Source organism: Ischnura elegans, chromosome 2, assembly GCF_921293095.1.
Source record: "Ischnura elegans chromosome 2, ioIscEleg1.1, whole genome shotgun sequence".
Classification (NCBI taxonomy): Eukaryota; Metazoa; Arthropoda; class Insecta; order Odonata; family Coenagrionidae; genus Ischnura; species Ischnura elegans.
The window spans coordinates 75,559,680-75,584,854 of NC_060247.1; the positions used below are offsets into that span (position 1 = coordinate 75,559,680).

Consider the following 25,175-nt stretch of genomic DNA (forward strand, 5'->3'; position numbering starts at 1 on the left):
TAACAAATGAAGTTTTTTCGATTACGAGAAGTGATGAAATTAGTTTAAAGCCCTCTTAGTACACCGTTTTTCAAAAATTTCCCCCCCCTGCTTTTTGACCCCCCGAACGAAATTCCTGGCTATGCCACTCCTCGGGTAAAATGTGGACTCTCTTTTGGGGACCCGCGACGAGGCATCAAGACGACGTCTCTCCAGCTCCTCCTGTCTCTCTCCCCGGAAAAGATATTTTAACATCCCTCACCTGGAGGGTCAAGGGAGAACTTCAAGAGCAGGGCAAACGCCATTGAAAAAAAAACTAATTTCCCAAGGCATATTTTGATTCTTCAAGACACATCAGCATTGCAAGGACATATAAATATTTCGATTACGCCATGAGAGATATGCAATATATAAAGCGAAGATGGCACTTGGAAATTGAGTTACGAAATTTTGCAAGTTAATTGATACATGCATCGATAGATTGGCAGAGAAATATGTCTGCATATTGACGATGAATTTGCAAAAGTAATAATTGTTATAAACAGTGTGTGAAGTATTCCAGTTTCTTGAAATGTAAATGTGCCTGTTCCATCTCCATTTACTAATCAATCACAATGAACTTCAATATGTTCATTCTCCACTCATTCATGCCCACTCAGCCTCCCAAACTACTCTTGCAGTAACCACAGGTGGATTAATGGGGATAGGGGTTGGGAAACCCCCCTGTCATTCCTACTAACATACCTGGTTTAATAACAATTTTTTACTTTATCTCACTTCAAACCCTGATAGCTTCATTATGCAATTGACTGTACACAGAAAAATTAAAGTAAACTATTTTAATTAGAAAAAATTTCCATCATTATTCATAAAAATATACATAAATTTTCATAACACAAAACTCTTACAAAATAGTGATGTTAGCATTTGTATAATAGAAACAGAATGAGAAGACAGACATAAATGAAAACTTTTCTACATAATGTGTGTTGATGGAATACATAATCACAAAAATACATGCTTTAATATTATACATTGTTTTTACAAAAAGATATAAATGGAGTACCTATTTACTTGATTCTAGGTAACTTATTAAACAAGCAAAAAGACTTCAGCTCATATTCTCTCAAAATCATATTGCATCTTCTGTACATGACTCGATATCTTCATCATCATCATCATCATCTCTCATAAAAGCCATCTGATCTTCCTCGGTGCCGAGAATATCTTCATTATATCCCATTGCCAAAAGTGCCTCACGATGCTGAGAATATGATGTCAGATTAGAATTCAAATTCACCACATAACCCACCAACGGCTGCAGTTTATACTGCCCGATGCTCTCCACAATCCATTCTGACGTGACCACAGCTATACCACGTTGACACATTCCTGGGATTAAGAAAATGAATAAAATATACATCATTTTTGTCTAAATATGAAAAAATTAGGTTTAAAAAAATATTACTTCTTATAAAACCGTAACATTTTTAACATTAAAATCAAGACAAATTTTGATGTTCTTAACACCTTGAGTGCGGCATCACGTGATATCACGTCATGGTGCGCTATCCCCTGGTGCTGATGACGTGATATCACGTCATGCGTACCCCGAGGGTACCGGCCCTCTGTAAGAGCTCGGTTCAGTTCTATCATGACATTTTACGCCTCTAAGTTGCTCAGCAGGGATCTAGCAGCTCATTAGTGTAGACTGTTTCACTCAATCTTTCCTGGGAGGATCGGGAGAATTTTTTTTTCTTTTATCTTGAGGTAAGCCAATTTCTTTTCATTTTTCCTTTTATTGTATATTATTATTTTTATTTCTTTCTATTAATGCGTGAGTATGACAAATTTTATTTGAGTTTAATTTTACAAATCATATGTATTTATTATCTGGAACTTAATTAGGTGTGTTCATTAATTTTATATTCCGTTTTTATAATGTTTAGTGAGAATATAAATATTTTTTCCATCCTTCCTTTTTTTCTTCATGCGAGCCTAGTATTTATCGAACCTATATTGTCTGATGTTAATATGTTTTATTTAATTTATACATGAAGTTCTGTGATTAGTTAAACTTTAATGTAAATTTGAAACTGCCATTACCTTTTATCTATGCAATGTAACATATTTCTACCTTTGGCACCATTCTTTTGTTTGTCAGTGTAACTCCTGAGCAGTGAGGGGATCTACAAGCGGAAATATTACGAGAGTGAAGATAGTTGTTTACGGAAAAAGTGTAAGTTATTTATAACATTTATTGTTGATATGTGTATATTATGCACCCATAAACATTCTTAATATAATTCCAAATAACTGTTCGCACATTATCCCATGGCTTGGCGAAGGAGTGATTCTTAGGAGTTGCTTTATAAAACTGCTTTAACTTTCTCGGTAACTGTGAAATCAATGGCTAATGGGTTCTCTCAATTCTTAGTCTCACCATTGTAAATATTTAATTTCTATAGATAGTTTTACATCAGTAAAGCTGTTTGTAGCATTTTAGCTTTGGCCTATTTCACCGAGAGTGTTTATTTTGATCCTGTTATTAATCGGAATTTTTACAAAAATATAGAATGTATTTATTGCATAAGGTATGGCAGCGAGGAGTAAAATGGAAAATATTGCATGCTGGCAGGGAGTCAATGCCACCTGAAAGAGGTGAAATTCCCTATTCATCAGCCTCTGCCGATGATCAGCAGTCTTCGACCTCACATCAGGACCCGCAGCCATCAACATCGAGGGAGGAAACCTCTGCAAGGATACAAACATTTCCTTCCGAGCTCTCTACCTTCTCTAGGTGAATGTACACGGAGGAGGAATTGCGGGAGCTCCAGGAAGAGAGTGGGGAACTGGCATTCTCTGAAGACTCCGAGTTAGAAATTAGCAATGAGGAGGGTGGAGAGGAGGATGAACCCCTCACAGTCAGGTATTCGGTTGCCTCCTTCTATGCCCGATCCCTTTATGTCAATCCCTGGCCCATCCCCTTTGTCCTATTCTTTCTCTGAACCCTCAAACTATACCGTCAGTCCTTCTCCATCCAAACGTCCTTTGCGGTGGACCTAAAGTTCAGTGACAGAAAACTCTCACCACTCCACCCCCTTCCAACGATTCAATTGTTTGTTGCGTCTCCTCTTCCCAGACACCCTCTTTCGAATACAGACATACTTTCTTATTATCTCCGAAAGGAAATGTTAGGAATTGGAAACATTTGACCTATGAAGAGTTTTTTTTACCTCCATAGGCATTTTTCATAGGCATATTTCACAAGTATTCCTATGAACAATATATCCGACTAATAGAGCATTGATATCTTGTTTGAACTGCGTTGCTTTCTGAAATACTTGAGTCGTGATTTATTCTTTAGCATTCTTCAAGCCCTCCATTTTTCACCGAACGCCGGTCCAAACGATTCCGAGCATGATGATTTGCTCCGTCCGCAAAAAATTTGTCCCTTTTAGATTCATTTCAATTCACTTGATTGATTCACTAATAATTCCTTCCCAAAAGCTGTGCACACTTTTTCATTTATCGTGAACCCGACGAAAAGATTTCCTTTTATAAATTCCGTCTTTCTGTCAGTAGATCCTTAAACCTTCCATACTACATTCCTTATCCCAAGCCACTTTTACCATCAATATCTCAATCTCACTTTCCTGAACTCATCCAAGAGGAAGGTAGCAGAAAGAAGTATCGACGGTGCAAGTGCAAGAACTATTGCAGTACAAGCACTCTTGGGCGTACGAAAGAGACTGCATATATCTACACTGGCTGTACGGATTCTCCTCCACTGTCCCGAGTGCTTTTCTCCCTTTCATAAGAAGGCATAAATAGTATTATATTTAAGTATCATATTTAGTAGTATATATTTTAGTATCACATACTGTAAATAGTATTATAAATAAAATATATTGTTATAAAATTTATGAGCGAGGTATTTCCTACATTGGTAAAACATACATGAATGTACGTAATTGTATATAATATAAGTATACAGTGGAACTTGGTTAGTACGTTCCTCCTTAGTAAGTTTTCCTCCTTAGTATGGCGATTTCTCTCGGTCCCGGTACCACCCGAACAAAATACAGGTAAAAGTATTTGGTTAGTACGTTTGAAAAAAAATGCGCTTTCCTGGTTAGTACGCTCAATTCCTAGCGGCGACGCAACCCGCAATTCGTTCTCTAGTATCTTCTCAAAGGTCGCAAACCTCTGAATTCAAGATTTAATTTATTATTATTAATTAACATTCTTCCATTCATTCCACATCTCTTTCTTCGACCGTAATTTATCCAAAGGCATTTCTGAATTCTTGTGACGTGCTGAATAATAAAATGCGGCCATTTTCCGGGAATGTCTGACTATAATAAACTACAGCCAATAAGAAGCCCCAATTTTCCCCACCCCGAGCTCCTCACCTTCTGTTGCCTTTGGAGCGCTTGGGAGTGCCCACTGCTGCGCATAATGTTCGTGAGTGGGCAATTGTTGCTAATGCACGAGCTATCATGATGAAGATATGAGTCTTAACGGTCTTAGACAATTCCCACATTATCTAAAGCAGTACTGCTCCATAAACTTGACGTCGTGCGTATTTACTTGACTACTGTTGCGGGAGCAGACGATTCTCTGGATCTCCACGCGAAGCTTAGCTTACAAATACTTGATCTCGGAACGAAAGCAGACGACATTAGACAAATTTTGAAAGTAAATTTCAACTGTTTAATATAAAATTCTCTTGTAATTACGTCGTAATCTAATAATCTTGTGTGTCATCAGTCGATATATCGATCAATTTAACAATCGATATGATATTCCAGAAGCGAATGCCGACGGCTGTTGCCGTAATTTTAAAGTCAATATAATTTTGCCCAATTTTTATGATGCTTAAAGAACCAGTTGACTTACTCCGGGTTGTTTTTATATTATCCGAGTACGCTGTGAGAAAGAAAAATAACTTGTCTTCGCTTGTCTGGGCTTCACTCGTCCTCGTTCTGTAAATACATATAGGATAAATCACGGGAGATAGACGCCGTAATCATGGAGTCGTCTTCGGGAAATCTATGAAAAATTGCGATTTTTATTCACATGGTATTGTTTTTCAATGTAGCGCCCATTTTCTTTATTTTAAAGGTGAAAAGAGTTCAGGAAGGCGATCCTACGAGAACTACCGATAGTAATTGTAATTATGACGTCTTTTCCACAGATTGCAATAACCCCGACTGCTATTATTTATTACTTTCCTCGTTAGTACGTTTTCCTGGTTAGTACGTTCATTTTTTGTGGTCCCTTCAGAAACGTACTAAACAGGTTCTACTGTAATATGAAAATGGTCATCATTTCGATTGTATTGAATTTGTTTTGGGCAAACATTATATTTTTTCGTGGCATGTGATTCCTTTTTTCAATAGACTAGGGCTCTTACATAAATAAGAAGCAACTAGAGATTTCCAGGCACGATGAAATAAGTCTTTCCTCGTGTAATTAGAAAGAAAATGTCATCACTGCTTTTGGTAATCGTAATAGGGGCATAGATGCTGCAAATCTATTCCTAGCAATACATATTATTGAATGGTTAACTCGAATTGATATTATTATGCACCAAATGAAAAAAATATTATTATTATTGCCATAAAAATTTACATCATTTTCAGTTTTACAAAGAATACTCGCAATAAGATCCGCGATACATGGCCTAAAAGAAGATTTCTCGAAAGATGTTTACTTGCAAATACTATAATTTCCAGTTTTTATGCATTAATTTTTAACTCTGGTACATCACATTACAAAAATATGTTATTGGCTTGATTTCAGAAGATAATACTGAGGAAGTTATAGGTTGATTCTTTCTGTTTCCACATCCATTTTTATTTAGGCACCGGAGTCTCTACCCCAATGACCCAAAAGGAACACGTCTTTCCTTATACTTTCCCCATCTTTTTGATGTGCCGATGGTACTCCCAAGAAAGCTATATTCCTAGTTCTTACAAACGGAATGACTAAATCTTACCATAACCCCGCGCTTCATCTCCATACCCCCTCCAACTTTAGAACAGTCGGCAGGAGTGGTGCACATCAAGAGACACCCTAATACACCGTCGGAAAATAATCTCGAAAGCGGAGTGCCGCCCATCTCAAGCACCTGCAGCAAAGGGAATAATGGTACGTGAAAACCATTTTTGTTAAATATCTGATGCTTACAGGTGCTCGTATTGGAGCTGAAAACAAGAAATGAGTCAAGAAATTTGTGACAAGAATAGTGGCTTGAGAAGAAAACGTAGAAATAATTCAATATTCTAGAACCCTACCCCGATACTTAGGTTAATTTGTACAAAGAATATGCCGAAATATCTTGCGTGGAACTACCATCCCAATCAAACAGCTGGTCACGGCGATTCCTCGTACTTATAATTTGCATTACATCCATCTGAACCAAAACTTTCCTATGGCAGTGGAAAAATACCAATGGCGATACCAGTAGAACATTACAAATTCATTTTCCTCATATTTTTTTGGATGCATCGCGCAGAAAAAAAATTGAAAGAAAGCGGTGGCACGGGGAAAAAGCAGACCTTAGGCAACCCGCATCACGTGTCCATCCCACTGTGCGGCTGACATGATATCACGTCATAAATAAAAAAATTCATAGCTAACAAATTAGAGCCAAGAAATTTTTTTCATTATTTTTCCCAGCTCTTTTGGCATCACTGCATACATTTTGCATTAAAAAACGGAAGCCGCACAGGGGGATGATTTTGAGTTTTACATGGTCAGCATTGAAAGTGTTAACAAGGGCGTACCCAGGATCATAACTAGGGGGGGCAAGCCATGGTCTAAGGGGGGGCAAACCAAGTTGCGGCATTTGTTTATGAGATTATTTCCCTGAAAAAATAGTTTTTTTTATACAAATCTTGTACAGATACATATCATTTTTCGTGGGTTTAAAGAAAATTTGTTGAATGCTTTCGTTTCAATTCAGTACTGATTTTGCTTAAAGACTCTTTCCTTCTAGGGGGGGGCAGCTGCCCTCCCCCCCTCGCTGGGTATGCCCATGGTTCTTAACACAATACTTAAAGTGCTATTATTACCTATTATTCACCCCTTTCAAGTAGTGCAACTATAGTTGAGCAGTGTCTTGAGGAAAGCACTCAAGAATGAAAAAAAAAACAGAAAAATTAGGAGTGATCCAACAAGCAAAATATGTAACTCACGGGAAAAGAACTCTTGATTTTCATTTGCAGATGCATCCACTACAACAAGCTGCTGTCCTTTCTTTCCAGAGAACTCCTCCAAGCTAGCTACTACTTTTCCGCCTCCCAACTCTATTATCTCCTGCAATCAAGAACAGTATAGACATGAGTGTGAGAACTACAAAGAATAAATATGTAACCCCGTATTTTCAAAAGAGGAAAGGACAAGAAATTGGTAAATTCATGCAAAATTTGAGTTAAGAAGTGATGCACAGATTTTCGAGATTAACCTCAAAATTGCCTTTAAGAATATGAATTATAACTGCATTATTTTCAATGAAACACTTGCTCAGAAAAAGACATTGGAGAAAAAAAAACACTAAAAAAAGACTTAAGTTATAAAATTAAAATAGTTACAAAATTACATATTCACAGTCATTTTCTGATAAAAAATAACGTTAATAATATATATGAGAAAAACACTTTTGCAAATTACAATAACGAAAACTATCACAAATAGTACCTCCATTTGTCCAATTGTATCCAAGATGGGCTCCTGACAATAAAACTGAAGATCCTTGAAAAGTTTGGTGGTTGAATTCCTAGCCATGAAGGGTCCAGAGTGGCCAGAATCATCCAGGGCTTCATATGGGGCCTAGAAGTAATGGCACATAGGTTAATCAAAGTCCATTAGAAAGATACTTCACAGATTATGAAACCAGAGACACATAAAAAATAATAATAATAATCTTAATAGTATAATGATAATCAACAAATACATCTAAGGGAGATAACTTTACAAAAATCAATTACTTTGGCCAAAACGGTCATTCTCCTCGCATCAGATTACCAATTTTTTTCAATAAAGAAAATGAAATAAATGTCATTAATGCTTGATGGAAATAAACATTACAAAGACTAAAATCATTAGAAATACACTCCTCAGTTCTAGATAAATGCATTGAGAATACAAATTTGCAAGGGTAATTGCAGGCACCGATCCCTCTGGGTCTTCCAAAGAGATGCTCCTTCATAAAGAACTCCTATCAACAATGTAGTTTTACCATAGCAATTTCTATACCAATAAATTCATAGAATTTTTAGGAGAATGAAGTATGTAATTGTTCACTCATAATATTGACAGTATTGATGGCTTTATATTATCCATCCACAGACCACTGGTAGGAAAAATTAACTACAAAATGACAGTATGAAATAAGATTATGCACAAATATGAGAAGCTAAAAGACATGAACAGCCACGCTAAATTAAGGTTGGACCATGAATAACGCCAATAAGAGCTACCAACTACCAAAGCCAACAAAAACTACCAACCTCATCCAACAGTTTGCCAACTTTTAAGCAGTCATTGACCCACTGAATGGATACAATCCAACAGCCAGTGACAACGCCACAAAGGTACTTGAAAGTACAGCCTGTTTTTCCAGCCTCGTCAGTTTTAGTTACAACGTGAGTGGTCCGCGGAGCATTAAACGAATTTCCCTCAGCACAAAACTTTGGTGAAAACTGGAGATTGAACATTTGCACCATTCGCTTCACTTGCATCACATCACTCATTGGTAGACCACTCGTAACCAGAGACATTGGCGGTTTCTTCACCACTACTGGCCTGAAAAGAATGACAAAAATTAGAAGAAATGTATGTTTTATGTATTAAACTTCATTAAAATCATGGCATAAGCCTCTAAGAATTATGCTCAGCCATTCCAGATGGCAGATATTTTAAATGATATTGAAATAAATATTGTAAAATTCATTGAACTGAGAAACGTTGGGTAGAAATATTAGGGGCCTTTTATGAACCTTCTCCGAGGTGCTCTTTCCTCACTTTAGAAACTTACACACTGACACATATTATGTTTTTATTGTTACCTAACTTTAACTAATTCTACTGTAAAAGGAAAATTAAATGTACTTAAATAATACTAAAGTTCATACGTTAACTAGAAACCATTTCTTACATGTAAATACTTCATTACTTACTTTTCCACTGTTTCAACTTCCTTTTGGCTTCCTTCGATGAAAAAATCTGACTCCTCGCCACTGCAATCTTTAGCCAATGGCACTTCATCATCTTTCAAAATATCTTCCTCCAATTTTGTCTCATTTTTCTTCTCCTACAATGAATGAGACAGTGGTAAATGACAATATAATTAATATTTTCTAATACAAATTATGAATGCATGTATTTCTAAAGATATGATCATGACTGTCACTTCACATCTCAGATACATAGTTCTTATTTATGACACAATGAGTGTCACGATAGTCATAGAAATTATTCACAAACAGGGATGCAAAAAAAAACTTCAATGATGTATCAACAGATAGACTTATACTGGCTCATATTTAAATAATCAAGTAGGCATAGTGCCAGCATGCTTGTGATGACATAACAGCAAGGATTCTTGAAGAATTCTTGGATGACTTGAGCACTTGAATTTTTGGACATCTTTGCTTAAAAGGCAACAACTTCACAATAGATTAATTAACTACAAATTTGGTTACCAGCCAAGAATTTTATGCCATATGCATGGTTTTTCAGTCAATTAGGATTGTTTTAAATGTAGGGAAAGTTGAACATTATTAAATTACTTAACACAGCAGAGTCAAAGCATGTGAAGTACTTATCTAAACAAGCTGTCAACAAGAATCTACATACAGTATAACATCGTTAATTTGAAATTGAAGGGATCTAAAAAATGGACTTTGAAATATACAGTTTGATATAAATGTTCTTTCTGGGAACAACCCCACAAATATTAATAAATTACTAGAAAATGCTACTGCATATTTCTATCCATAAGCACAAGATAGAAGTCATTTAGGGCAGTTTGTGACCAAAAATCTTCAATATGGGAAGTTTGAATTGAAATCTACACGCCAAGTGGATAACTCTTAAACAGAGGCATCCAGGCATATTATTTACTAAGTGCAGCAATGTGCCACCTTCGACACCGCATGACTATCAACTAATCTTCAAATGTTATGAAGATGAAATATATAATGGGTTTGCAACATAGCACTAAGTAAATTTTTGGCAATTGAAAATCTCATTTTGACCTTACTCTACGTTAACGATGTGGCATGGATCATTTTCCCGTGTCATTGGTGCACAGGCCTTAATGAAACACTACAAGCTTGACCTAACCTTGGTTACCCCACAAATTGTTGGCTGAGGGAAGAGCGTACATTTAGACGTCATTGCGTTAGGATTACAATCTGAACAGACTCTTCCATACAAATAGAAGAATTCTTGGGTACGTGAAGTCAAAAAAAACTAACTCACCTCATCGTTGTTGCCCTCCTCCTCGTGCTCAGATTCACTCTCTGCCACACACGTAAGTGGAATGGAATTAGTTTCAGGTGCGACAGATGGACAGATGGGTTCGCTACCAATGGGAACCTCCATTATGTCTTTTTCACTATCATCTTTCAATGAGACTACATTATCATCATCACTTTTATTCTTACCCTTTCTAATATTCATGTCGGCATCAATATTGGCCATAATTAGCTTCAGTTTCTTGTCCATCTCTTCACTGTCTAAATCTTCTCCATAATGTGCAATACTGTCCTCACCAAAATCTTTAGGTATACTTTCTTCCCTTATGGGGGAAAACTTGCGATTTTGACTACCACCATCTAGTTTGCCTTTTCTATGTGCCTTTGTGCCTCTCATTTTCCTCAAGTTCTTTGCTATTTCTTCACCTTCGTGGTCACTGGTTGAGTCAGAAGACAGGGACACTACTAACTCTTTTTCCTTCGACTCAGACACTTCCGCCTTGGGATCCTCTGGTGGCTTTGAGATTTGAGTGCATGCCAGTGGAAGAGCCATTTCTCCCTGAGATGGTTCACTTCCATTGTTTGAGAAAAGCTGGCATACTGCACTTTTGGCACTCCAATTTCGACGAAGTGGCTTCCCCTTTCGATGAGACCGTTGGTGGATAGAGCTTTGCACTCCTTTAACTTTCAAACCCGAAAGCTCAGTATCAGGAATAAGCTCCAAAGAGCAATCAGCAACGGAATAGGGTATATCTTGATCCACTATTCTGGCACTCTCCTGAGGCATCAACTTACGGCCGCTTTTCTCAAACCCAGAAAATCCCTTGTTCATGTCAACATGGGTCATACTAAATATGGGACTAACTGAACCATCTCTGCTACAGACAAACTGTGTGCCTTTTACTTCACCAATAAGCCCAGCCTCCCTACCCTGGATTTTCTCTACGGAGTTATAATTCTCATCGATGGTATTGGGAAGCGGTGAAACTAAGAATGATCTGTCAAAATTATCACTTTCAACCTCTTCATTACCCTTCTCCATCAACGGAACTGATTCTGATTTTTCTGGTGAGAAAATGGTTTGCACTCCAACATCAACACATTTCCCCAAAGCTTCTTTCGGCACCTCAGGCAACCTGAAATGAAACACATCATCAACTTCAGGTTGAAACAAAAGCATCTAATCCAAGTTCACACAACCATACAAAACAATTCCTCTGATCTAAAAAGATATTTTTTAGGGTGAAATGACCTATTAGGACACAAAATGTTACTTAATGCACAGTTCCAATGATCCATTTCTAATATCTTTTGCAACAAGCCCAGTCGCGCAATGTTTCAAGCTGTGTCATGGCAGGAGGTGGGACTTACGACACTAGGGATGTGGGATGGGGAGAGAAAAGAGAGGCGGGCGTTATCACAATTTCTCAGAAGACTTACTCAGTGAATGGAAATGAAAGACTGTCTCACAAACCCTCTCCCACTGGGCAACACAGCTAACTTACTCATGAAGTGTACATTACGGAGGTCTGAATTTCCCAGAGGCTATGGTCTGCCTACAGCATTTTGGTAGGTTTTCAGGAAGTCACATGCCCTTCCCCAATCACCCCCAAAAAACTTAGGCCTGCCTCTCCGTCACAAAGATATTTGAAATGAACTCTCATGAATGCCAGCTACATGAAATCCTATGTCAAATGAATGAAATTTTTGAGATTTGTTAAAATTAAATTTTCAAGAGGAGAGCTAATAAAAGATTAAGTACTTACTTGATCTGAAGGCTACAGGGCCCCGTAGCCACGCCAACTTCTGATGTCTTAATGGCACCATAACATCGCCTCATATTCCCCAAAACATAGAATTTCACCCTTCGCCTGGAGTTGGGCCCTTTCTTGGTTAAGGGCCCCATTTTGATCACAGGTACACACAACTTGGGCTTTTTATGAATGCTATTTTTTTTTCCTGACTCCTCAACTGACGCTGGAGAAATGTGCTTGGAACAATTTTCCCTCCCCACATCCATACTCAGCCTATTGATACTTTTATTAACAGCCACTCCAGTATTAACTTTATTCTCTTGATCAAATGATCTATTTCTGAGGCAATCATGCACAATAGCTGGTGGTTCTACAGCGTCACTCGTCTTAAAACCTTTCAGTTGATCTTCTGTTGACTCTCTTAGATGAGCAAGATCACTCAAGTCTTCAGTGCTAGTTTCTAAAGAAAATGTTTTCCTTTCTGACAAAACTGGGATTGTAGTTTTCTGACTCTTCCTAGGAGATCTAACACTGGTATTGTGATTCAAACCAGTAATACTCAAACGATTACTAGTTCTTCTATGAGTTGAAAAGGAACTTTCAACTTCATTTTCCCTGTCCTCAAAGGATACCTCTAAATATCCTTTGACCTTTTCTACTGATGGTGAGATGATAATTTGGGATTCCTCCCTCATTTTTGAGGGAGTGATTTTGTTAACAGGAACAGGGCATTCTTCAAGTCCTCCAACTTCCGACACATTTCCTACAGATGTGACTTTAACAGGAGTTGACGGAAGTTTAGAAGTTGGGCTTGACTGGGATTTCAGCGACAATGGAACTTGTTCAGGCACTGCTAACTTTGAACCCTTATTAAAAGAGACAGGTGTGGCTTTTCCTTGTTCTACAACATTCTCAACACCAATTCCAGGATGACTTTTTGCAGGAGAAGATTCAACAAGTTGAGGGGTCTCCAATATTGCTGCATTTTTCGGTGACATACAACTTGTGGGCATGCCTGGTGCACTCTCTTTCAATGGAGAGGTCTCCTTAAGAGTCTTTTCTGATGTTTGAAGGAAGACACAAGATGGTTTTGATGAAGGCGAACCAGTGGTTTGTTTAGGACAAGAAAGCCTTGAGCCAACCATTTTCAAGGGAGTTACAGACTGAGCCACAGTTGAGGATATGCTTGAATTGTGACCAACAACAGGAGCTGTAGCTGATGGGCCTGCTTTCTTTTTTATGCCTTTATTGTTGAATTTCTTGGTGATGCTTGATGTGTTAACCTTCTGCTTCTTTAAATCAGGAGCAATACTACTTTCATCATCATCGATGCAGGGTATTGACATGGGAAATTCATCCTCAGCTGACTCCGTAGACTTCCTTGCTGAATGTTGCTTGGTAGATGAACTACTACAAGGGTCTCCACCACTCACATTTAAGGTAGGTAGGGCCGCACTTTTCTTCTTAATTTCAAAATCCTTGTGTGCACTCCTGAGGCGAGACCAGCCAGGTGAGGGACATGTTGCATTTCCTACTGAATTCCGTTTCCTGCCACCTTTTGGCGTGCTTTTATCGCCTTCAGCTTGTATAATAACATCAGGAATGACAGCTAATTTTGTAGCAGGAGACTTCTCAAGGGATCGGTTGGAACTGTGTTTACTGGCATCATCCTCGATAACTGGCGTATTATCACCATCACTTTCATCAAGGAGTACTGAATTATCTTTCCGAGCATTCTTTTCCTCACAATCACTTGCTGAAGTCCGACCTCTTTTATCAGCACCAGAAATAATGCCCCCCTCTGAATAAAGCTTTCTTTTCCTACGTAACCGATTTTCACTGGCTAACCCGCACTTGCGAGATATTTCTTCTTCTTCTTTCATTGAAAAAGAGTTATTTTTCTTACGACCAGATTCTTTATCAGCTGGTAGGGGCAAACTTTCAAATAATGTGATGTCATTCCTATCAGGAACTTGAATGGGAATTTTAGGTGTAGGACTCTTTGAAGTATGGTCCTTCTTGTTTCCAGTTTTTTGTTTTAGGCCACACAATAGCTTGTCAAAAGTGTCATTTGTTTCCACAGGACAACTGTCAGGGATCATTTCTCCAGCATCAGAAGTGGGAATCTCGTTAACACCATCATCATCGTCGTCATCTGATATGATAATAGGTTTTCTTGATCTCCTTTCTTTTGATGGGTAAGTAAATAAGTCCCCTGACATCCTCGAATTTCCGTAAACTCTCTTGCCAAATTGCTTTCCTCTGGATCCTTTATCAGATCCATTGCCATCCCAGTTGGATGAACTAAGTCTATCATCAGGATGAGTGGTCACCAAATCTCCATTTAATGGTGTCTTAGCAGCATCATTGGAGGGATCTGGTAAATGTGAGACACCTTCACCCATACCAAGCCACTCTTTCACTTTCTTTACGGGAGATTTAGGTGTGTGAGCTGGGAGTTGAGGCTTATTTTTCATTAGAGACATCGAGAGTCCACCACATGATTTCCTCCGGGTGGAAGGTTTATCAGCCTGAACATTTTGACTTATGGACATATGATCTATATCATTACAGCTTTCACTTAGTAGGGCTGAGGCCAAATCACTATCCTCAATGATAGTCCTGCCTTTGTTCAACTGAGACTCATTTCCCAATCTCACAGCTGAAGGTGTAATTTCATCTGAAGGAGCACATTCTCCCCCAATAGGAGAAATTTCTTGACCCTTACGTTCCTTTTCTTTTTCTTCATATTTCCTGATCTTCAATGGAGTAGCTGTATCCCCACGGTGGCATTTCACTGGAAATAAGCGAGAGAAAAATTTGATATTGTCATCTGAGTCATAGATTGCAAGAGGATAAGGAAGCACATAATACAACAAATTTTCTTCTTATTAACGACTTATTTTACGTGATAAATTTAAGATCTTGCAGTCCTCTGAAACTTTACAATGAGGAAAATCAATAACATTAGCCCTCGGTGGTGAAAATTCATCCAGTTGGACTTAAACCCTTCAAGTGCGGGAAAATTTTTATACAGTTTGCACGCCGACTGAGGCATTTAACCAAAATTTTTATTGCTACCTGGATCTCTTGCGCCAGGGAACTTTCCCATGCATATTTTGTAGTAAAATGACAAAAATATTTAAATACTATCTAGTCCTACAGTTTACCCCGAAAGAAAAAATAAAATTAATAAAAACACTTCTTAATTTATTTCCAATTTTTCTATGATCTGAAAGTACATGATTATTATGTAGTATAGATTATATATGGGCATTAAAAAAAATGAATGCTGCATTGCCACGTCTTGCGTACGAAACTTGGCTTCCTGGTAACAGGCACTGGCCCGGCTAAGCCCCGCTTGGCAACAGGACGTTAATAAAAGTTATTAACAGTCACAAATATCAATATTATTAAAGATTATGGATCATAGGAAAATTGCAAATAAATTAACAAGTGTTTTTATCAATTTTATTTTTTCTTTCGGGGTAAACTGTAGGACAAGATAGTATTTAAACATTTTTGTTATATTACAACAAAACATGCGTTCTAAAAATATGCAAAAGCCATTTTATTAATCTAAATTAATGCTTGCAACTTATTGTGGAAGATGAATGTTGTAGACGTGCAAGTTTTCCTGAGGTTGAGTTGCAAAGTTCATGAAGTTGACAAAATGGCTAATTCTATGGTGCGCGGAGTCATTCATCGCACTCGCGTGTCTACATTTTTGAATTTTTCATAAAACAAAAAATAAATCAGAATTGAGAATAAAATTTCCTTAAAAATGGCGTATTATTAATTATTATGGCATGCGCTGAAGTCCAGTTACAGATTTGCTAAGTACAGCGGCACATCATTTTGATACCGACAGTAGGGGCAGGAACACATGAATTCAGCACTACCAAGAACAGCTACAAAAGAGATGTAAAGAAAAGAGCCGGCAAGGAGAGGAAATAACTTGACCAGCTGACTACTGAACTCCACGCCAACAACAAGATGTACTCAGGGTGTCCAGGCAATCAGAGCAGAAAAAAATCATGTATAATTCCAGATTTTTCAGGGAAATTTTACAAAATTCCAGGTTAATGTGATGTGATGTGTGATTATTGTCTTATTATTATTGTCTTATGTGATTACGGCGATAAATAAAAACTTTAAAATGTTCAAAATCACATCAATACTTTCAAATATTTTCATATTTTTGCATTATTTCCTTCAATTTTCAAATTTCAATTTTCCTAATTTAAAAAATTACACTCAGTAATAGAAATTTTACACTTAATTTATGAAAATCTCACTTGGCACACGTCTGACATTTCACGTTACAATGCAGCCGTAAAAATTCTACTAGGCCACTTCAATTAAAATTATGACAAAAGCCAGAAAATGGGTGTTGAACTGGCAAACATATGTGTGAAATGAATTTGAAATAAAAGATTTTGAAATTCCAGTTTGGGGCAAAAATTAATGAGTAATACCAGGGACTAAAAATTCATGCAGAATTCCCCATTCTCCCGGTCACCATACACCCCGAATATTTTATAAAACCAAGAGGCAAATTGCAAGGGTGGAGAGGAGGAGGCTGCCACCCCCATAATGACTGGAAAAATTGAAAAGATGGTAATCTTACAGTGGCCCTGCCAATGTAAATTTTTATTTCACCACATATTGTCAGACCTCAGATGCATTTTTGATGAGAGGTACTGCATACCACCAAAGATAATTTTAATCTCTAAGCTAATTTTTCCACATCTAAATATTCCTTCTCTTTCACATCCTTCTTCAACTCTTTCATTTATTTTATTCAACGTCTCCTTATTCCATTCTTGCTATCTACTTGTCCCACAACAATTGTCTTCATCATGTCTCAACATACAGCCGATTAGGATGTTCCGTCTTCTCATCAACATTTCCATAAGGTTACTTTTCTATATTACTCTTCTTATGACTCCCTTCTTAGGACACCATTTAATATTCAGAGGAAGCTAAAGGGTACACCCTAAGAAAAATCATCGCAGTGCAACCCTCGGGAAAGGAATGACGCCCCTTCCCTAAATGCAGAGCTACTCACACTGGGGATGAATGGCACAAGTTGTACCATAGCGAAACAAATGAGGGGATTTCTAAAATGCATACTATAACCACGAACCGGCAGGTGGGAGGGAGTTGCTGCTTTTAGGAGAGAATGTGCTATTACGATTAGGGAAATGGGCACCCCTGCCTGAATGCGGGGCATCACAGGCTTATGACAGTTTCTAAGATGAGCCACAGTCATAACTATCCAAAGCAGCCTTCAGATTAAAGCACTGAGTATTTATTATCATATCACATAAAAAGTCAACTCTAAGCCTATGTGGTTCCGTAACATTGATAGGGCTTACACTATAAAAGGATACACCGATATCTTCAAAAAATGACAACTATTCAAGAGGTCGATAAAACAAACAAAAATATTTTCAACAGTACAGGTTTCAATGACCTACTATACCATACTCTACAATAATTAAATCTACCATAATAGGCATTGACATTAATAAATTCTAATTGATAATTAGATATAATAATAATGACTAATATTAGTGCCTATAATAATGGTGACTATTTGGACTTACCATCAACGCCACTCTCATTTTTAAATGCATTCACCACAGCGTCAACCCTTTGCACTAAGCTCTTAACTCTTGCATTATCTGTCGTTCCTCTGCGAGTGATTTTATTCTTACATAAGGGGCATACAGAACGGGAGTCATTCAACACCCGACTAATGCAGGTGCGACAGAATGTATGGTAACAACTTGTAGTGACTGGATTCACCAACGTATGCAAACTAAAGAAAAAAAATCCAGCAATAAAGAAACGATGAATCTCAAATATTTAAACGTTTCACATAGCATTGACAAAAAATACAAACCATATAGGGCAGTCGGTTTCCCGTTTCAGTAATGAAATCCAGTGGCTTGCAGTATTTATTTCACTTTGTTTCATAGTGATCACTCACGATTTGACCAATCTAATGACCCTGAGATAAGTTCGCAAAATTTAATCGCTGTAAAACTACAAAACATAGAAATTATTCCCCATAGACTTCAACGAACGAGACGTCTTTAATCGCACTTTATCAAAACTTCTGAAAAGTTATCCTTTCCCGCTATTTTGCGCATAAACAAACGTGATTCAGTTTTTTCAGTATTTAACAGGCGAGAATCGTTTTGCGAAGGATTTCTTGTGCTGAATTATAAACAGAGTTTAATAATGTTAATGACTGATGAACATTGGAATTTGATTTTAAATCAACCATTATAATATAGGATGAAAATTATATACCTTCACATGGTGACGAGTTGTATGTAAGCACCCATATCTAGCTGAGTAGTATCTATTATGTGGGTGTGTATTTGTGAACTATACCTTTCTTTACCTCCTATACCATATCGAAACTCGTTATGATGATCAAAAATACTAATCTTCACCCCTTTCTCGTATATATGATGCATTGAAATTCTTTCCTTGGGCATTAGGCCAATTTGTGTTCCTCGACTAAAATTAAATTACTCGACTCGAATTAAAACTGTCTTCTCAAAATCCGCCGGACAAAACCCCCACTGTGGACTAGTTCAAATAATGTTTTACTCCCAACCTTCCCTAAATTCTTCAAAATCTCAGTCAGGTTTATGTCCACAAACTCGACTTCTTTGCCTTCACATCATGTAGGGTTTTTTGTCCATGTTTAAAATCACTGATTCAGGATTATCTTCATACAATGCTTTTTCCTTAATTTTTCATAACGCGGGACTTTTCCTGGCTGTCATACAGATCCTACACGTATTCCAAACTTGTTGCATAAAGTCTTATCTTTCTTGGCCTTTATTTTTCACATAGCTATTGCCTTATTTTATAATGACTTTACCTTGGTGTACAGAGTACCTTCCTTTCTACTGAAACTTTTCCATTTCCTCACATTGACTTATTTCCACCAAACCTATCTTAGTTTTTTGCCATAATGTATTGATTATTTCAGTGAACCCTTTTGCATAGCTCTTTGTCCACCTTCTCTCTTCCATTTTTCTTACCATTTACTTTGTGATCCAGTTTCTTTATACCCCTGCTCTCTGCATATCCATTCAACTTCTCTGCTGCTATGATTATTCCTGTTAATTTCCTCTCTTATCCTTCATAAGGGCTGTTTACACGATACATTAATCCATACGAGTTAATGTCTAAATGTATGAACACGAAATGTACTGTGTAACCACTGAACTTGTGCGAATGCGTGAATGGAAAATTGAACCTGTTCTAATTTGGTTAGTGCATTCGTACATGTTCCGTTCCGGTCCACAAAAATATTTCACACAAATAGATATTAACTTGTACGTATTAATGACTAATCGTGTAAACAGGCCTTTATGCAGCCTGCATCTCCCATGTAAATCACTTACTCCTCTCACTATTCTCTGCAAGTTTCTGGTATTCCTCTTTCAAGTCCCTGTCAGGAGCTTCCATACTACTTTCTCACCCTTATTTTTTCAATTCTTTAAAGCCTTACATTACATCTCATTTGGACTTGATTATTGTCTGAAGGGACATTTGCCCCTGGGATACTGTGTGAGCTTTTCATACCATTCTTAAACATCCTATTCAATAACGATCTACTCTATCTGATATCTTCCCATATTTCCTTCTTTATGTGCACCTCGTATCACAATGATCATGAATGACAATGATGCTTAAACTATGTGTTAGTTATACATAACTTGTTCCTTCTGAAAAATATTACTGCTGTCTCCACCCTGCGGTTTTTCATTTGTAATTAAATTTCTCATATTTTGTTTCCGCCCCTCACATCCCCTATGGAAGCATTCTACCTAGTCCCCCATCACTACTAACCTGGGATCTCTCTATAATTTCCTTGAGATGCTCATTCATATTCCCCATCTACTTCCCTCTCTCTACAATTGGAAGATAGCACATACACCTGTATAAATGCAAGGTTGGTAGGGCCTGCCTCATTTATTACCACCAGAATCCTATTAGCTAGGTACTTGCTCAATGCCTATGCGCTGCTTCAGAATCCTATTGGCTACTTGCTCAATGTCTGTGCGTTCATTCTCTTACCCAATTTCTCATCAAATCCACAACAACTCCCGTGGAAAAAAATGAAGGAGACTGAGAACACTGCTGGAGTGCATTTACAGGTGTTCTGTTAAGGTTTCTGTGTGTTTTTAAGCTTTTCATGGCACATATTAGTGTTTTTCCATGTTTATATGTGTTGCCTTCACTGTTCGTGCACATTCGTAATACTGTTCTGACAACTCGGTTCAAAAATGCTCTGGGGAAACACAGAAGAATACCTACTAAGAATGTTTGCCTTTCTGTTATGGAACACTTAAGAATGTTAACCAACTGGGGTGTTTTGGAATGTAGATGAATGCCCGAGAAATTGCCTACCAAGTGTTTTTTTTTCTGTTCGGGAACACTCAAGAATGCTCTCCACTTGGGCTGTCATGGAACGCAGATGAACACCCAACGAATGCTGCCGAGAGCCCACTGAAATTTTGTGTAAGTAGCACAGTGTAATGAAACCCTTACCATATCCTCACATGTCAAGTTGAATATGGTTAAATTTTTTCCTGACAAAATTTTAATTGCTATGCTGTGACTTTAAGTCCAGTTTTTTTATTTCCTCCTTCCAATTCATAGGCTAAACATGATCTGTCAACACATCCTTTGGACTTATTTATATATCTCCCTTGAATTTAACTTGAGGAACTATTTCAATTTTAAAAGCATGTAGTTTTTCCAGATAAATTATATTGTTGAATGATTTCTTGGCTTTGTTGCTGGATTGTTGATTTTAATCTTTTTGGGAACCAGCTTGCTTCCCACTTTCAGGACGTCTCTGTTGTTGTAAGAAAGGTGGCATGTCTGCCACCTTTGTGAAGTTGATGCGATGGCGGAGCAATGGGTATCAAATTTCACTTTAAATTGGCGTCATGGCTGTGTGTGAAAAATTACTTAAATAAATAAGGTCAGGAAGTTTGAGAAACCTCGCCATTAATATTGGGTGGAGAATTTCTTCGGAGTCAACCTGGACAAGAGTCATCCCCAGAGTCAGGCACATTGCCAGAACTTGGCTTTGCAGAGGGTTTGGTTAGTATACAGGTTGCCCATGTTGGTTATTTCCTTTCAGTGCACACACATAGGAAACCCATATTTTAAAAAAGGTATAAAATTCCATTAATATGTAGCCGAAAGTTTGTCATATTTGTTACTACTTAAATGGTTGTAGTTATTATGTTTTGTTTCCATAGGCATTCAATCCCGAAGTATGCCTAATTAAAAAAAAAAATTACACTTTAGAGCTCATATGGCATTCACTTATACTACATGAAAAAATTCAAAACAAATTCTTTGTTCAATGTTCGATTAATATGTATACATATTAAAATCATTGATATTCTTAATTTATCCCCTACTAGGAAAACCTTGATAGATTTCTTAAAACATTGGTGTTCAAACCAAGATGCTTTCAGCAAATATGAATTTGTAGTATAAGTATTGTGGCAAAGACAAGGTCGTAGCGTTCATGGCTAGAGGTAACTCTGGGCTAGTCATCTCCATTGTGGATGTATTTCAGTCAGTCATCAGGAAGGAAAAAATTTTGGGGGGCTGAAATCCCCTAAAATCCCCCTGATTGTGTGCGTGACTGAAGTGTATTGTGCAGCGTGTGTACATAATAAAGCCTATATACCATAAAACCTAGACTCGTCATTTCAGCCCATCCCAATGCAAGGGTTACAACTGAGAAATCAAACTAACGTATGTACATCACCTGCCTTGATGCAGCCAGATAGGGAAGCCAGTCAGTTCCTGAAACTTTGTCACAACCACTTTTTTAGAGAAAAACCTAAGATGAACATTTATAAATTTCAAGGATATTTCCACACATATTCATTAGAAGAAATAGAGTTTCAACAATGACCATAAGTTAATCTTTGTTCAATCTTCCACACACTTTCGAAATTGTGTATTTCAAGACAGTTTACGACTATATTTCATCTAATAATGTGAAATTAGGGCATCTTTGTAGGTGCCAATAATGAAGTTAACTTGATTTTGGGTTCACATAATAGTCAAGGAGAGCTCAAATATTATAGTTTTCTAACAACCTCTAATGGACAAGCCATCTAGCAGTACTCGTAGAGTTAAAAAGAAAGTAAGTACATATAATAAAACATGGTTCTTGATTAAAGCTTTATCGACTCATGGTGATTAAAGAGAGACATATGTCTTGTATATACGGGTGTATGCCTCTCTTTAATCATTGAGATTCTAGTTCATACATAGTACACATAGTAGCATATTAACAGTGGATGCCCATCAGATGCCTGCTCTCCTTGATATTTAGTGCACTCAAATTTAAGTTAACTTGATAAGTGGAGCTTTCAAAAACACCTCTTAAAGAAATCTCTGTTGAGCTCGAGGGAAACATGGGTGGATTTTTATTGAAAAATCACATCTTGAATTAAACTTAAACTTATTAATTTTATTGATGACTGAATGAAGCATACTTACACATATGACAGAGTTTTAGACATTGCCTTAGCCTAAGAGAGTGATTAAATGCATCTTATATAACATGGCAGCTGAGATATTGATATCTATGACAATATTTTCATAACAGTCTTTATGGCTGCCTTGTTTCTTGATGAAAATGTATTTTTTAAATTTGTAAGCATTTACATATATTTTTTCTGAAATTAAATGCTCATAATTATTAACCCAAGTAAGCAGCAGTATGACATTGAGGTTCATGAATAAATACTTAAGTGAAAAAGGTAATTAATGGACTTAAACATGAATATGATATTCCCACGTCTTCTATACTCCTAGGATGAATACTTCAAGATTAATTCTGACCTCAAAAGATACGGACTATGAATAATTTCATTTGGCAGACAGCTCGTTATTCAATTCCTAAATTATCTGTGCAATTTAAAATTTTAGAATAAAAGGAAATGATCATCATTGAGGAAGTTCAAAGGCTGACAGAAAAGAAGTAATGGCTGAGTATTTATAATACTCTCATCTACACAGGGTGACCTAATTGTTGCACTTTGAAGTAGATACATAAATACTCATTCTTGTTTAAAATGAGCAAGAGCAAATTTTTGCTAGCTTGCCCTAAAATACATTCAATAGTACTACATATAGCACATTAATGAAATCAGAAACTTATTTGAAATTGGGTAAAAGTTCTGCATATGGAAGCAATTCCAACAGATTAAAAAAGCATTTTGGGTATAACAGTTATTTGTATCGAATTTTAAAAATTGATATCAGTGCTTTAAACAACGACACAATCATTTCATCCTACAGGTAAACCTAAGATATACCTTTAACGATATTCGATAACCACAAGATGATGTAAGTTATTTTGTTAACTGGATTGAAGTCAGTGACTATGTCAATTGAGATCCAAGGTTTTGTGTACTACACTAGGCTGTCGGTTATTTGAAAAGTTTATAATTAATATGGAAATATTTAGCCACTGGTGTTTGTATCGACAAAAGTTTTTAACCAGGGATAATAAAACGAAGCCTAAGAGTCATCAATAAGATCATCTCCTCCATAATTAATTAACACCACTGCACCAATGTGAACCAATTTTTAGATTTAAACCATTAATTATGACAAGATCCAGCCATTTTATTCTCGAAATACATGTTTATCAACGATTTCATCTAGATTGACTGATCTACACTACCCCACAATGATTTCAAAACAGCCAGTGTAAACACAGCCACTATAAAGGATTCCTAGGCACGTAAAGATGGTTGAGGTTGGACTAAGAATTTTACACATTCCATTGTAAGACATCTGACTAAAATCTAAATAATGAACCGATTTATTCTTATTTTACTAGACATATTAGGGATTTAAATTCCATCCATTATTGGTTAAAATTAAGTAAAAGACTTGGGGCAAATCACAAATATAGCCATTCTTTTAAAGAAATACATCAGGGGGGAAACCTTTGCAGATGATAGAGTAGGCTTCGGCATTATAAATAATGACGCTTCCTATCCTTGATAACTTGGCATAGAGATGTTAATATACATACATACACAAATATATGAACACATCAAAATAGTGGTACTGTGTGTGTACATATATTTCTATTATCTTTCAACGATAAATTGAAAAGTACTTCCCAAATTAATGCAAGTTTCAATATGCACTTGCAATGAGCAATCAGAACGATGAGCACGAAACATTACACGAGGACATACAGGTATTTGTCTGCAGGTATCTCGGCTGCTACTACTTTTAAAGACACAGTAAAAAATACTTTCGCAAGTTCGTAAAAATACTTTTAGATAGTTTTGAATATGCTCCTAACTCCATTGCCATATTTTCAGACAAGATTTGATGCAACTGCCAGCATGCTACTGGATTCGAACGCCTTGATAATTTTGGGACAAAGCTTAAAAATCTGAATTGATATCATTAGATATAAAATTATAAAAAAACATATTTGCAATCACTAGCTTGACAATTATGAAATTTAAAAGTCTGGGTAACTGTTTTCACTCATACAGGTTGACCAAAGGAGGCCCCTATTTGTTTTCTGAAGGTACTAAAAGTAAATTCATTTTCATGTGTTTTCATAAGAATAATTAAAATAATTTTAAACTAAGAACTCACAGCAAGAAGCAATGAAATTGAATGATTTTTTATCATCATTGCCCTCATTCCCGCCTGGAAAATATTTAAATCACTTGATATGAATCCATTAACATACTTTTTCCATAGCAAAGCTGTAAATACTTCACAAAAATGACATTGGCAGTATTTGCGCATCTTAGGACTTGGCAGTTAAATGTTTGACACCATTGCAAAATATAAGTTAATAGCTGCAACAATATTGAGATTATTGATACAATAGGTAACT

The 25,175-nt window shown here is 36.8% G+C and overlaps 1 protein-coding gene across 1 annotated transcript; it reads right to left on the reverse strand.

The window, feature by feature from the left end:
• Nucleotides 1–803: 803 nt before the first annotated feature.
• On the reverse strand, nucleotides 804–18,389 carry LOC124153979. The gene is made up of 9 exons (XM_046527435.1): nucleotides 18,135–18,389; nucleotides 17,836–18,050; nucleotides 12,236–15,020; nucleotides 10,474–11,605; nucleotides 9,168–9,301; nucleotides 8,499–8,793; nucleotides 7,687–7,818; nucleotides 7,185–7,305; nucleotides 804–1,371 (listed from the first exon to the last, which is right to left on the reverse strand). Exons 1-9 carry the CDS (start codon nucleotides 18,206–18,208, stop codon nucleotides 1,112–1,114), a joined length of 5,148 nt encoding a protein of 1,715 aa, XP_046383391.1. The 5' UTR covers nucleotides 18,209–18,389; the 3' UTR covers nucleotides 804–1,111.
• Between the last annotated feature and the right edge of the window lie 6,786 nt (nucleotides 18,390–25,175).

Bases quoted from the DNA above. Each gene is read 5' to 3' on its own strand.
- LOC124153979 (XM_046527435.1), bottom strand. From the start codon at position 18,208: ATGAAACAAAGTGAAATAAATACTGCAAGCCACTGGATTTCATTACTG. The intron at 9,302-10,473 runs GTGAGTTAGTTT...CATTCATTGTAG, and splicing joins AGGAGGGCAACAACGATGAG to GAGAAGAAAAATGAGACAAA. The intron at 7,819-8,498 runs GTTGGTAGTTTT...CATTACTTCTAG, and splicing joins TTGGCAAACTGTTGGATGAG to GCCCCATATGAAGCCCTGGA.